Genomic DNA, 14,159 nt, shown 5'->3' with positions numbered 1-14,159 from the left:
TGGTGAGAATCGGAGATAAGGTGAAAAACACAATTGCTCTACTTTGTAGTTTTGGTCCCAAATATAAGTAAGGACGCTTTATTAAGCGATTATTGAATTAAGTAGCTCACACTCTACGTACAACATATGCCAACATCGCTCTAGGCAGGCGCCGGTATCGGGACTCATCCCACAGAAGCGAGTGAGTATGTCAATGCCACAGCTGGAGTGCTTGACTGGCTACCTTGATTCAGCAGAGCGATATGCTTCAGTAAGGCAACATCGCTTTCTCAGGTTCTGGGCAGAACGTGTTTTATGTGTGATTGGGAGTGTGCCGTAGGCATGTCAGATGTGCCGTGTGATACGCGAAATATTGTCGCAGCTAGTACTGATATTTTTTGTTCGCTGTCTAGAGCCATCCTATGTGCAACCGGCGCACCCGCTAACTGCTGTTGTCTGGGTACCACACGAGATCATGCATTTGTCTTGATTTTCTTGGCTGAAGAAAAGCATGCGTAAGCGTCCAGAGAAGACCTGTCGTACTGCATGCTGGGTACCTCATTTTCGAGTTCACAAAAATACAACTTAACGGCCTATTGTAGACGCTTCCCTTGCTCCCTGTCAGAAGGCATCGACAGATATTTATTCGATACTAAATTCAGGGTTCAAAATCAGACGATGAAATATGTCCCATTCTCGGTATTCTTCATTTCTGCGGGGTCACCAGGCTGGAGAAAAGGGAACGTGGACGCTACCACACAACTGCGCGACAAATACATCCACCGCAGCACCTAGACACTGTGGCGAAAAAAGGGCCTTACCCTTAGGAAAGAAATGCTCGCATGTTTCGGCCAGGAGTGTGGTGACCGTTGCCATGTTGCAGCTAAATAATGTAGCAGCCAGGATAAGCTCGTGATCTCATCGCCTTCATATAGAGCTGCATATCGGGGCAGTTTCTTGAATTCATGTGTTCAAACGCACAGAGACCATCAGTTCCAGCTGTACAAAGTTATTTTTCTTCAGTGAAACGAAGAATCAGCGTCAAAGCTAGGTGGCTCTTTTGCTTTGCGCAGATGCTTCCTAGTGCTGCTGGTCGTGGTGAGCATTCTGTGGATTCCGGTGATCGAAGTGTCTTCGGGCAGCCAGCTATTCGACTACATCCAGAGCGTGAGCAGCTTCTTGGCTCCTCCCGTGTGTGCCGTCTACGTGCTTGCCGTCGGTTGGTCGCGCATCAACGAACAGGGAGCTTTCTGGGGCCTGATGACAGGTCTGGCCGCTGGCCTGGGACGCTTTGCATGGGAGTACTCGTACGCGCTACCTCCGTGCGGCTACCCGGACCCGAGGCCAGAGGCCATCACGCGCATCCACTACCTGCACTACGGCTGCCTGCTGTTCATCCTCACGGCTGCCGTGTGCACGGCAGTTTCATTGGTCACTGAGCCCATCCCTGAGGATAGGGTGAGTGTGGCACTGGTTTGTTTATTTTGACAGGAGGGTTCATGCAAGGGCCCTATACTGCTACGTGTTGCAAGCCCCTTTCTTTTAAAGTGTTTCGTGCAATGCGCGAATTCGGTTTCTTTTCGCTCAAAGGACGGTGTAACATTCCCCTAGTCAGTTTTGCCGATGACATCTGGGATGGCTTTTTCTTTGTGTGATCATATTCATAACGTTCCTATTTATTCATCTAGAAACTTGGCATTAAGAGGAAAATGTCAGCATTGCGGACACCTTATCGAAGCAGGTGATGTGGTCTGTAGTGATACCGTCTGGCTTGCCGTAAAAGGATATTCTATTTCTGAGAGCGATAGCACTAGGCCATGAAACGTTTTCACAGTTAAAAAATGGATATTATTCTCATTCTGCAGGCATGGGAAACGCTGCTCTAAACGCCGACTGTGAGATATTGTTTGCTGAAATCAACTTCGGGTCCGTAGATGACGATTTGCTGCTGATGCTTTGCAATACTTCCAGCAAATCGGCAGGGCGCGGTAACACTGCAGCTTCCACTCACCCTATTAGTCGTCGTTTGGACCTCTGTAAACTTGAAAAGAAAATATTAAAGAAATATGAACCAGTAGTTTATCTTACTATGAGTATATAAGTAAAAAAAAAAAGATTAGGACTCATTCAGATAAATTTTGCTTAATATAGCTTTACATGGCCAGGTCCTGCCATCTTGAGCCAAGCCTGGATAACACTTGCCAATGCGGAGCACAAAATCTTTACTAAATTCTTATAGCAAAACGGTGTATGTATGTATCTATATATATGTATATATATATATATATATATATATATATGAAGGAAAGAAGCCAGCAGTCGGCGAGGCCTAAACATAAAAAAAAAAAAGACATAAAAGTACCATCCCCAACGCTTTCCTTGGCCTCGCCGACTGCTGGCTTCTTTCCTTCATGTATTATAACGAGCACCCTCATTTCCCCTTGATTCATCTGCATATATATATATAAATTGTGAGCCTTCTGTGGATCTTTTTTCATATGTACATATCATCGTCATCGTCCCGCGGCGCCGGCTCCGGCACGCGCCTGAGTTCGTGATCGGAATAAATCGCTAGACAAGGCATAGCTGGCCTTGCCGTCATGACCTTGCCATCTCGACCTAGCCTTCTGTAACAATATATATATATATATATATATATATATATATATATATAGACATAGCCTCCTTTATACTCTCTGCGCCTGTCAATGCGCGAACAATAGAGCTGCGCCGTTGGGTAAAGTTGCGCGGCGCTGCCACTCCCCTCGCTGAGGGCGCCACTGACGTAGGGGTCGAGCGCACGGTTCGCACTGGTACGAACGTCGACGCGAGGCGAGAGCGCTGTTATTCACTAGCGTGATAACTGTTCCTAAGCATGAATCGTGCATATTCAGCATATTTACTTGCAAGGCCGACATCACTAAGCATAACAAGTGGTCATGATACTTGTTAGGGAAAACACCAGCGCTATGTGACATTTTATGTCAGGCAGTTTCAAGAAATTGCGCATGGCTAGAAAAACTACATGATTGCTCCGCTAGCGCCAATGGTAAGAAAATTACAATGCTAGTCTACGCTGCAATAAAAGAAAATTTAAGAAAGGCATCAGCATTTATTTACACATTCCACAACAGCAATTGTACTACAAGAGTATCATGTATAAGTGGTGTGATTAATAGTTGCCACAAGTAGGGAAAAATGTTCACGGGGACCGCTGTCACTGATAGCACTTCAGGAAGCCAGCTTGATTGACAGATGATTGGAACAACTGCATCACAGTATGACATTGAGATCTGTAAGGAGAACAATTTTGGTATTAGCTGTTACTTTCATTTCAATGATTCAGCGCGCCGTACAAATGTTTTTTTTTTTTACTTGAAAAACAAGGAAAGACAAATATACGCGTTGCATCTTTCTGTTTCGAATACTCTAAAATAATTGTTATAATTGGCAAAGCTTATGTTTTTATTTTTTCACAGAATTGCGCAGTTAGCGACAGAAAAAATGCTTCGCTGGAGCACATGTAACATACCACACAGATGAGCTAACCAGGGAGGAAGTTAGCATCGCAGTCCAGAAATTACGCATGCTCATTTAATATTATTATTACCTTACTGACGCGTAATAAACACACTTCTGGGGCTGTCATTATTTTCACAGGCCTTAATACGGTTGAGTACGAGTTTTGTGGTTTCCGATGCTAGAGAGGAACAGTGATTTAGTTGACAAGGAAAACTAATATAGGCTTTGCATGGTTTGGTTTAACTGACTTTAAAATAGTCATCTTCACCATAAGTAAATCTCATGTTTCTAATTTATCACAGAATTTCGTAGTTAGACTATACTGCAAAAAAAAACTTCGCAGGAGCACATCTAACACACTACGCAGACAAGCTAGGCAGGGAAGCAATTAGCATTGCAGTCCAGAAAGCGCACGTGCACACATAACATTACTATTGCAGTATCGACGCTTAATAAACACAGTTTTTGGTGCTGTCACTATTTTTTACAAGCCTCAAAGCAGCTGAGCACGACGCAGCGATCGGCGGAAGGACAAAGCAGAGCTGGCACTTACCAGTTGGTGCAATGCTGTATTCCTGCAGCACCTGAAGGCAGAGAAAAGTAGAAGCGTGACCTTGTACACTGTAAAACTGTCCACGAAACAGCGAAAAAGCGGTAGCGCGTGGCTATCCGGATCGCTTTGCAGCACGGCGCACCCGGCACTCGACTGGCGAGGGTGACCCTAGGTCGCTGTTGCCATTTCTCGGCAGCCAGCGGCGTAATTTGTCAACGGAGGAGGAGCGGCGGCGACGGCCGCGGAGCGCGTATGGCAGGCACAGAGTGTGTAAAGGAGGCTATGATATATATATTGTGAAGGATTACGTTGGTCCTTACTCAGTACTTGCAAAAACCTCCCCGGTCAACTATCGCGTCTCCCCTGTTTACTCTCCTTCGGACAGTAGTTACAGTGGCACTAAAGTTGTCCACGTTTCACGCATGTAGCTTTTTATTCGGCGCAATGCTGCGGATTAATTGTGGCCAGGCTGGCTGCTTCAACTGCGTGGGCGAAATAGTGTGAGCACTGTGTGGCGCTTCATCCTTCATACGGGTGAATGTGCTGTTTCATCTTCATCGTGCTCTCTCTTGTAGATACCCGTCGTCATCGCGGAGTGTGGTTTGCTACAGTGTGCGACCAGAGCTTCAGGTCTCCAATAAAACCCGATCCGCCAACAATATATATATATATATACGTATATATATATATATATATATATATATATATATATATATATATATATATATATATATATATATAGTACTAACAATCACGTAGCTAGGAGCATTTGGTGATGCTGCAACATGTTTGAAGACCGTGTTGCAATTGTGCAACTAAACCTGGAGAATGCATTTGACAGGGTCGGCCACAAAATTCTAATATAAATATTGGGTCGCGTAAATATAGGCTCAGTCATAGTAAGGGACGCTCAAATGGCTTATGCAAATTGTTTCACCATCACCATCGTAATTGAGCAGGGAAAGAAGGCTTTCAGATAAGAATATCTGTTAGTCAAGAATGTCCGCTTTCTCCTGTTTTATTTGCAATGCACATAAAGCGTTTTGTTTAAAGCTCATTCAAAATGAAAAGATGCAGGGATTTAAGCTTGCGGAAAGTGAAGTAAAGATGTACTATGGTGATCACACAGCTGTTTTACGTCATGATAAAGAAAGCGTTTCAGAAGCAATTAATTATATTACTCGTTTTGTAAGCAAAATACATCAAACTGCAAGTGAAGTCAACTGGCAGAAACGTTCGGGCTTTGGAATGAGGTGTGGGGCAACGCACCTTCCTTGTTTAAAAATATTTAATTGTCTGTTGAAACGTTTAGGGTACCCCAGAGTATTGTTTGTGCACTACAAAGATACGAAAGTACGAAAGGTAACTGCAGGGGAGAATGTGAGTATGCAGGCGAAAACAACAAAGTGGGGTAGCCTTGATTTATACCTGTTTGCAATGATCAGCTGTAGGCGGTTTGTCCAATGTTTCCAACGTCCGACATTTATTTTAAGCGTTACCCATGTCAAGGGTCAGCGTGCAGAAAATTCAAATTACTAACTGTTTTTCTTTGGGGTTTGGTCTGGGTGAGATCAATTTATACAAATTTCTTTCGGTCAGTGAAAGGTGGAGGACTTGATTTGGCTAGTTTATTTTTAAAACAAATAGTGTCCAGTTTTATGTTCTTCTATACGGAATAAAAGCAATGCTTTTCTACGTACGGTTCTCCAGGTTAGACTGTGTCATGGCTTTCCCGAATTTTTTCTGTCGTCTAGTAACATCAAATGCAGAAAGCTGAGTGTTATTTGCGAGAGGCATTAGCTAATTTTACTATTTTAAGTGAGATTCTCACTGTATGACTTAACTGCTCCAAAATAAAAGCACCTGTGTAAAGACTTGATTGATTTAATGTTGCCAATGCCTATGTATCGTTGATTACACTGCTCGGAGGAGGGTAAGGATGTCTTAAAAAGGATAAATGTTTGCTGATACCATCATCATCATCATTACATCATCAGCCTGACTATACCCACTGCAGGGCGACGGCCTTACCCATATTTCTCCAATTAGCGCGGTCCTGTGCTAGCTGCATCCGCTTGACCCCTGCGAACTTTTAAAATCATCCGCCCACCCTACTTTCTGCCGCCACCTGCTACGCTTTCCTTCCCTTGAAATCCAGTTTGTTACCCTAAGCGACCATCGGTTATCCTCTCTTCGCACTACAAGTCCTGCCGATGCCCATTTCTTCTTTTTCATTTCCACTAGAATGTCGGTAACTTGAGTTATTTCTCTGACCCACTCTGCACGCTTCCTATCTCTTAATGTTACCCCAGCCATTTTTAGTTCTTTGCTAATACGATCTTCAACAAAACGTTTTACTTTTACACGGTGGTACCATACCTGTTGAACCAGGGTTGAGGGAAAAGACTTCTTTGTGCCGGGGTCGGTGCTTGCTTCATTTACCAGAAACGGGAAACCATGGACCATATTTTGCTTTGCTGCCGGGACGTGGTATTTGTCTGGAACATCTTGAAGAGGACTTTAAGAAAAGACCGGTCAATCACATTGTATGGCATACTTTTCTTGCCTATCTATATTCACAAGAGTCTGCCACACTACTTAATCACGTTGCTTTGCCTCCACGGGGAATTGAAAATGAGCATGGCTTTGAGACCGGCTGACGCGGATGCTCGCACAGTGAGATCATATTTTATAAAACAATGACTTATCTCAAATCAAGATATAATACTGAAAGTGAGAACACGAATTGATGCCAGTTTTTACCGTTCTGGCTAACCTAATACGTTTCTGAAACACAGCGCAGTCGCATCGTTTTGTTACTAGATTGTTACGTTTTCATGGAGGACAGGAAATAAAGGGGAAGAAAATGAGAGATGACACAGTGTTCTAAAGCGCTAGTCATCGAAGCCGGTGTTTTTGTTTCGGCTGGGTTCCAAAATCACTGGAGGGTTTTTTTTTTCGTTTTTTCTTCGGACATTTGTTCGAAGGATGCTTCAGAGCGACCCCTGCAAAATCAATGGCAAGAATGAAGGTACCAGTACTTCTGCATAAAAGCACATCAGGAGGAAGCAATAGGATATGACACGATACCGGCGTGTTGCCTCTAGGATGCATCGGCACTGAAAAATTGATGTAGACGCGCAGTTTTCATTCAGAAAGCCGATTTCAAACTTGAACGCAAAATCGCCATCTGTGGTGACAACGATATAACACGTCTCAATTAGTTCCGGTGGCCGCCGCATGACGGCGCCAATTTCGCGGCACATTTTTCTCAACTCTGGGCTACGGGGAGGCAACAAAGCGAAGCCTTTTAGACAGAACGAGATGTGCGTGCGCTATCGCCTAAGATTGGCAGGCTTTCCATTTCCGCTGCCCACTATAATATAGAGCTACTGTCATAAGACTGCGCACAAGGGGATGGAGGTGGGCGGGGGGGGGGGGCAGCCACCTCTCATCCCACCTCCTTAATCGTCTGAGGGAGTGCCAAGCCGATCGGCACATCTACTCTGTCGCACCTGTGCCATCATTGTTTAAAGTGCAGGATTATGATCATGAAGGGTTTTGAATATACTAGCGGCCGAGGACCCCTGATGTTCAGTTCAGTTCAGTTCAGTCGTTCAGTCGTGTCCAACTCTTCGTGACCCTATAGACCATGTCACGCCACGCTTTCTGGTCTCTCACTATCTTTATAGGGTTTTCTTGGCAGGAAATACTGGAGTGGGTTGCCATTACCTTCTCCAGTGAATCACATTTTGTCAGAACTCTCTGCCGTGACCTGTCTATCTTTGGTGGCCCTACACAGCAGAGCTCACGACTTCATCGAGTTTCGCAAGCCCCTCCGCCACGACAAGGCAGTGATCCATGATACTTTCAAAGAACTGCTTACTTGCCAGCTTTACCACCGGAAAGCCGGGGTCGCTTTTTAAAGCGCATCGTCGCGTCATGTTCATTTTTGCGTAAAATGGCGAAGCTTGCTTTCTTTTTGAAGTTTACGGCATTTTACGTTGGAAGGAGAAAAACAAGCGCACTGAAAAACATACTGAATGAAGAAAACGATAATTAGAACCCTAACTGTTGTTAGAGTTAGCGGATTGTCCTGTCATGTCATTTTCTTCCCTCCTTGTCTCTTCAGTGCGCTTGTAGAATTAGCGCTTCTCCTGTCGTTTTCTTTTTTCCGTGTGTTGTTCAGTGCGCTTTTTTCCCCTTCCAAGGCTATGTGTCATCTAGGCCAGGTACAAGTTTTGTCAATATTATTTACGTGTTGCAATTTCATCGCATCAAAATAAATGTGTTATAACCATTCCTCGTCTTTGCGCGGCGTTTTGACCGTAGAGGTTTGGTGGGAATAGGGCAGGAGGGGGGGTGGCGATGCAGTGAAACTTGGCTCCCCCAAAGGCATAACCCTGCGCACGCCTCTTGATACTGGCCTGAAACGTGCCACGCTTTCCTCTGTAAAGCGAACCCACTTTGCTCTGAAGCACACCGTGTTGCCGTTGCATGCTTACAGCACCTGATGACCCCGAGATGGCCTTGTGAAAAAGAGATGGTTAGAAGCACATTATCGTTTCTTCCGAGTGGAAATGAACTGCCTCTATTTGCATTGCCACAAATAGAACTAAGTGAATGTATTGTTTGAAAGGTGTCATACCTTTTCACACTCTGAACGTTACGAGGCAAACGGGCATTTATTATTGTTTACGCGTGCTGCGTAATGAACATGGCTGTTTGACTACTTTATTGTTTGATATACTACTTTGAACCTGATTGGAATTCTCCCAGAAATTACATTAACATCTCATGATTTTAACAAGAAATCAGAACGCTTTTAACCTGTTGTACAGATTTAAATAGTTAGCCTGGCATTCCTTGTTGCTCTATTCCAACTAAAGGGCCCTTTATATGAGCATAAGTTCATTTCATCAATCTGAGGAGCGTAGTCGGAGAGCTCGAACGTGCATTATTGCGTTTAGATACCATCAGTTCTCAGGTGTCGTATTATTTGCTCGTTGGCATTTTTCCTTCCACCTTGTTCTTTGGACATGATGGAAAATAGCACCGTGGAATGACTAAGATGCATATACTTAGCCATACATATAGGTGCTAACTCGTGACCCACATTACAGGAAACACATTTACAGCACGGTGGGAGGTACGTGCCTCTGACGCTGACAACGGCAAAAAGTATGAGGCGGTGCTCCAGATATCGGCGATAGAAACAATCCCTGAAATACGACCGCAATGTAGGCGCTAGGAAAGAAAGCGAAGTGTGAACGATATTTCCTAAGAAGACGAAAAATATGTCAGTTTTCTTTCTAGACTGTTTTCCTTTGCATTTCACTTGCATTGTGACACCATTTCAATACAGGCGAAATGCAAGTATGCCTATCTCCTGTGCACATGAAATGTCCGTAAGTGCTCGAAACGCATTCGTAGCCTCCGCTATGGTAGCCCCGTAACCCATATAGAGCTGGGGGATGTTAAGCCTCGCATATGAATTTTATTAACGTTACTAATAAAAGTGCATAAAAGTGACAGAATATACAGTAGCAATTAATTCGCACATTCTTCTGAACAGTAGTCGCATATTTTTTTGATAATGTTAAAGCTTCAGCGAAAGGAGCATACAATCGACACGTTATATAGCAGTAATTAATTCGCGCATTCTTCTGAGCATTAGCTGTGAATTTTGTAGCATTTCTAGTTGTGCCTTTGCCACTTACTGCATTTTCTCTCACTGTGTTCATCAAATAACGCGCACGTATTCCATTTTTTTGTGCGCCGATGAAAGGCGTATTTAAAGGAATTGCACTTTCATCATCACACAACATATAGGGACATAATGTGCTTCGCGGAGACGGCGGCGCCTTGAATAGTGTTTAGCGATGCAGCGAATACCAGTGAAGGAACGGTTAGCAATTGTTAGAACTGGGAACAAGTTGCGATCACTGATTACCTTCCTGTCATATACAGTAGCGATTTTCATCTTCAGTGAGGTAAGCAGGAACGCGCATATAAATAAAGTACATGAATAATCTCTTTGACTTTGAAATTTGTGACATGTGCCACTGATTTCCGTAGGTTTCTAAATCACATTCGAAGTCTTATAAAGCGATCAAGCTTCTGCTGCAATTTCTGAAAAATATCTGTAATAGCATACAACCAAAGCAAAGCTTTTAGCTATTTCGCCTTCACATTCAGAGAACGGCAGAATCTAAGAATCTTGCAGGGCTCACTCGAGGGCACTGGAAAGAGAGTCCATTCAACTGTGACGCGCAGAACCAATAACAGCTCCCTACAGTTAGTGAACATCCCCTTCCCGCTAAACCGACCCGGGAAGTTAGGAGGTATAGGCGGGCAATGGTGCAGTGAGTTGGGAGCGTTTCACAGCAAAAGATGCGCGGCGCGCTTCAGCGCTATATAGCACACCCGCAGCTTCGCGTTGAAGCGCGCAGCGGCTGCTGCTAGCGCTCCGCAATGTGCGGTGATCTGCTTAAGATAAAAGTGGACGAATGATTAGCTGTTTAGAGATGTCATCTTCGTTGTTAACACTGGTGACCTGGGCCTAATTATACGGAGCACTTACTGATAAAAAATTGTGTGACGAGTTTTGGAGACTTATCTGGTTGGAGACTTCATTTTCAGGGATTAAATTAGTAAAAATATACAGAAGGATTTATTCTCGTTTTCTGCAAGCATCATTTCACTGATGGCTAAATATGGTTGTGTCAGTATTGTCTTCACATCTTATCCTGCGCCGTCTAGACCTTAGACGGTATTTGCGACCTGCCCTAAGGCTTTATAACGCAACATTGACTCAACAGAAGCTCGAGTGTGTTTAGATTTCACTCGCTGTTTCAGAGCTTCAGAGAAGTGTCGCTGGATGAAGGGAAGATCTTCACTCACGGCGCAGAGAAAATCGTGCGAGAAGGCTGGATGGCGCAGCTCTTATTTTTAGGACTTGCTGAACCTCAAAACTTCAAAGGTTGACAACGCAGCTAATATACAGCATCAACGTATCGGATCACTTAATGTTGATGTGGCTGTCAATGCTGGTTCATTTCAAGAGACATAGCTATCTGAAAACGTACGTCCTAAGTCTATACCAGTTAAGGGAGAAAAATACTTACGCAACCTCAGCATGCACAGGTTTTCAAGCATGGTGTGTTTGAGTTCGAAGACGAGTAACAATTTAGGTCATACGAATAAAAAAAGAAAGCGTACAGAAAACTTTAGTACATTTGTAGAATAGTGGACACTATGAAACGCTCCATCGTTTGTTGTTTTTCTCTTCAACCTCCTGAGAACAATGCACCTGCATCAATTGTGTTTTCTGAGCTTCTTGGGCGTGTAACTATGTTTGGGGGTTTTATTCTTCTTTATTAAATAGCCACACCTAGAGGAATAGTTTCGCGAACGTTATAAATAAAAAGATACGTAGCATTAAATAGAACAGAAAAATAATAGTTTTATGGCATGTTGTGTTCTGATTTTGGCCGGCCTTTCGAATGCGAATGTAATAAAAATTAAAAAAAAAACAGAACTGTGCAAGTAAACGGCGGTAGTAATTATAACATTTTTTCGGTGGCAGCTTGGTTAGGCAGCCTTTGGGTAATCTGCTTTTTATTGCAGCTTTATCGGCTGACGTTCTGGACCATTGACAGTACCAAGCCAAGGACCGACCTAGATGAACCGCCACACTCCAAGGACGAGATTCTACCTACACAGAACTCTATATCAACAGGTACTTTTGCGAATTCTCTTTAGCCTAACATTTGAACGATAAAAAACGGGGATCTTCACAAGCCTCATGTTCGCACATGTGCACAATATTTCTATTATCGGACGTATACACGTGCAGTATTATTACGCAAGCCTGGAAACCAGAACGCATACATGCATTGGCGAAACTGGCGACATGGTGCAAAATGACTAGTCTTACTGGTTATTTCTGTTGCGTGCATGTGGGTGTATGTCTTCTATTCACTGGAGTTAGTCAATAAAGTTAGCGCTCCTTCGCCTACTTGGCATGAAATGTTAGGTGCAAGAGGGTTATGAAAGGTCTCTGTTCACGTGTAACATGTGTGGGATGCGCGTAATGTACTACACGTGGTTCAAGTTAGGTTTACAAACTTTTGAAACGCTAAGGTATAGCGAAAAAGTATATGCGCGGAAGCCATAGCCTCATAAAAATAAGGTGTTAAAACTGGTTACCATGGTTTACAAGATCACACAGTTTTCAAGTTTGACATCTTTTCTTTATTCAATGCTGGATACTTTTGGAAAATGGTAATAATTATCGTATCAAAGCTGACGATGTCAAATAAAACAGAGGTTTTATATAATATGCTTATAAGGAGAGAGAGAGAAAACTTTATTTCAAAAAGAAAAAGAAAAAAAAAAGAAGAAAAAAAAGGGGGGGGGGTGGGCAGTGAGTGGAGTCTTCATTTCAAGACCCCAGTGGCCTGGGCTGCCGCTCTTGCCTGAGTTACCAGCCTACGCTGGGTCTCTAGATCAGAGCATACCAGAGTGGCCTCCCACTGCACCATTCGGAGGCGCAGGCCTCCGAATGGTGCATGTTTATGTGTGGAGGTTTGGGGCCTGTGCACCCCCATGTGACATGGTAGGCGGTGGGCTGGTCATTGCACCAAGGGCATATGTCTATGTAGTGTTCTGGGAACATTATGTTGTATTGATGTAGGTTGGGGTAAGTGTTTGTTTGGAGCTGTCTCCATTCCCGCATTTCTTGTGCATTTAGACCCTTGTGTGGAGGGGGATAAATCCTACGTTGTTCCCGTAGGTACTTAAGTCGCGCGCCGTAAGTCGCTGGGACAGGAATGCTGGTTGTGAGATCGGGATTAGTGGCCACTCGGTTTGTGTGACCTCGAGCTAGCCTACTCGCGACCTCATTACCTTCCAATCCAGAGTGCCCCGGAACCCAAGTGATCTGATATTTGAGCTGTGAGGTTGTAGCCAATGGGTTATTTGTGAAGCGAGATAAATTTTTAGGTATTCTGCCTGCAAGGAGGAGCCGACACGCCGCTTGTGAGTCGGTGAAGGACAGACTAAAATGCTGCTCTTATTACTTATATCTGTGGAAGACACGCCCATGAAGCCTAAAGTTGGAACGTTTGAGCGATACTACTACTACCCTAATATTGGATGGACACCAATATCTGAAGCCGATTTCACCTTTGGCCATTGCGAGCGGAGGGGAAAGAGATGAATAAGGAGCTCAGCTGCGACATGAAATGGCCAATGAAGAGGCTCGCGCCTTGAGTCACGTGACAGCGGCGCAAACAATCAGAAAGCCCTCACTATCCAAGTGATGTCATAGGGAAGATAGAATCGCGCTTCGCTTCGCAATCGCAGCTTCAGAACGTTTTGACGTGGCTTTGCTTCTCGGGTTAGTATGGAAGCTAACCCGGAGCCGTCCAGGCTTTCAATGCGGAGCGTTAAGAGTCTCGGTCAGTGGAAAATCCGGCGTCGGCTTACAGCACCGCCATCTTTGACTAACAGCGTCGCTGTAGGAGTCAGCGGGGACAGCAATGGGCAAAGCGAAAGCGGCCGCGGAGATAGTATAGCTATGTAAAAAAAAGTGGTGCTGCTGCATCGTATTTCGTGATGAACCGACTTAAACTACGTTTATTTTCCTTAGTTTTTAGTGTATTCAGTGGTTCACTAGCATACGCAGGCGGACGCTAAGAACTCAAAAAAGTACTCTGGCGGCCATAAATGTGGAAATATTTGCTTATGCGTTGATTAGGTGCGCTGCGTTTTGTGTCCCGGCTGGCGTATATATATATATACAGTACAATCAATAATTCCCAGCACATGCAGCTACTGCAGTGATTCTCTGTGCCAGTCAGCTGGCCGCACATTACTACCCCTGTCCAGCTCATAGTCAAGAACACTGCCGGCTCTGTAATCGGGTAGAATGACAAACATTTCCGGATACTTAGTTCGTGGGTTGAATTGCCAGGCTGTTGTGAAATCAATTAGGCGTTCCAGATTTAAGGCACGGTTTGGTTTTGACAGAAAAAAAGCAAACCTGCCAACAGGAGCTCACCCAAAGCGCAACCGTACGTTGAATTGTATTCGCTGTGAT

At 44.2% G+C, this 14,159-nt stretch overlaps 1 protein-coding gene across 1 annotated transcript in view; it reads left to right on the top strand.

Annotated features, from left to right (window-relative positions):
- Positions 1-14,159, top strand: part of LOC146196014 (sodium/mannose cotransporter SLC5A10-like) — a 101,336-nt gene that overhangs the window by 45,536 nt on the left and 41,641 nt on the right. The window contains exons 10-11 of the mRNA XM_084598017.1: positions 1,053-1,437; positions 11,684-11,795. Coding sequence (XP_084454143.1) covers positions 1,053-1,437; positions 11,684-11,795 — 497 coding nt within the window. The remainder of the gene's footprint in view (positions 1-1,052; positions 1,438-11,683; positions 11,796-14,159) is intronic.

This window comes from Amblyomma maculatum, chromosome 3 (genome assembly GCF_055883805.1).
Source record: "Amblyomma maculatum isolate TAMU_Amacu chromosome 3, ASM5588380v1, whole genome shotgun sequence".
Classification (NCBI taxonomy): domain Eukaryota; kingdom Metazoa; phylum Arthropoda; class Arachnida; order Ixodida; family Ixodidae; genus Amblyomma; species Amblyomma maculatum.
This window is presented reverse-complemented; position numbering and strand designations above follow the sequence as displayed.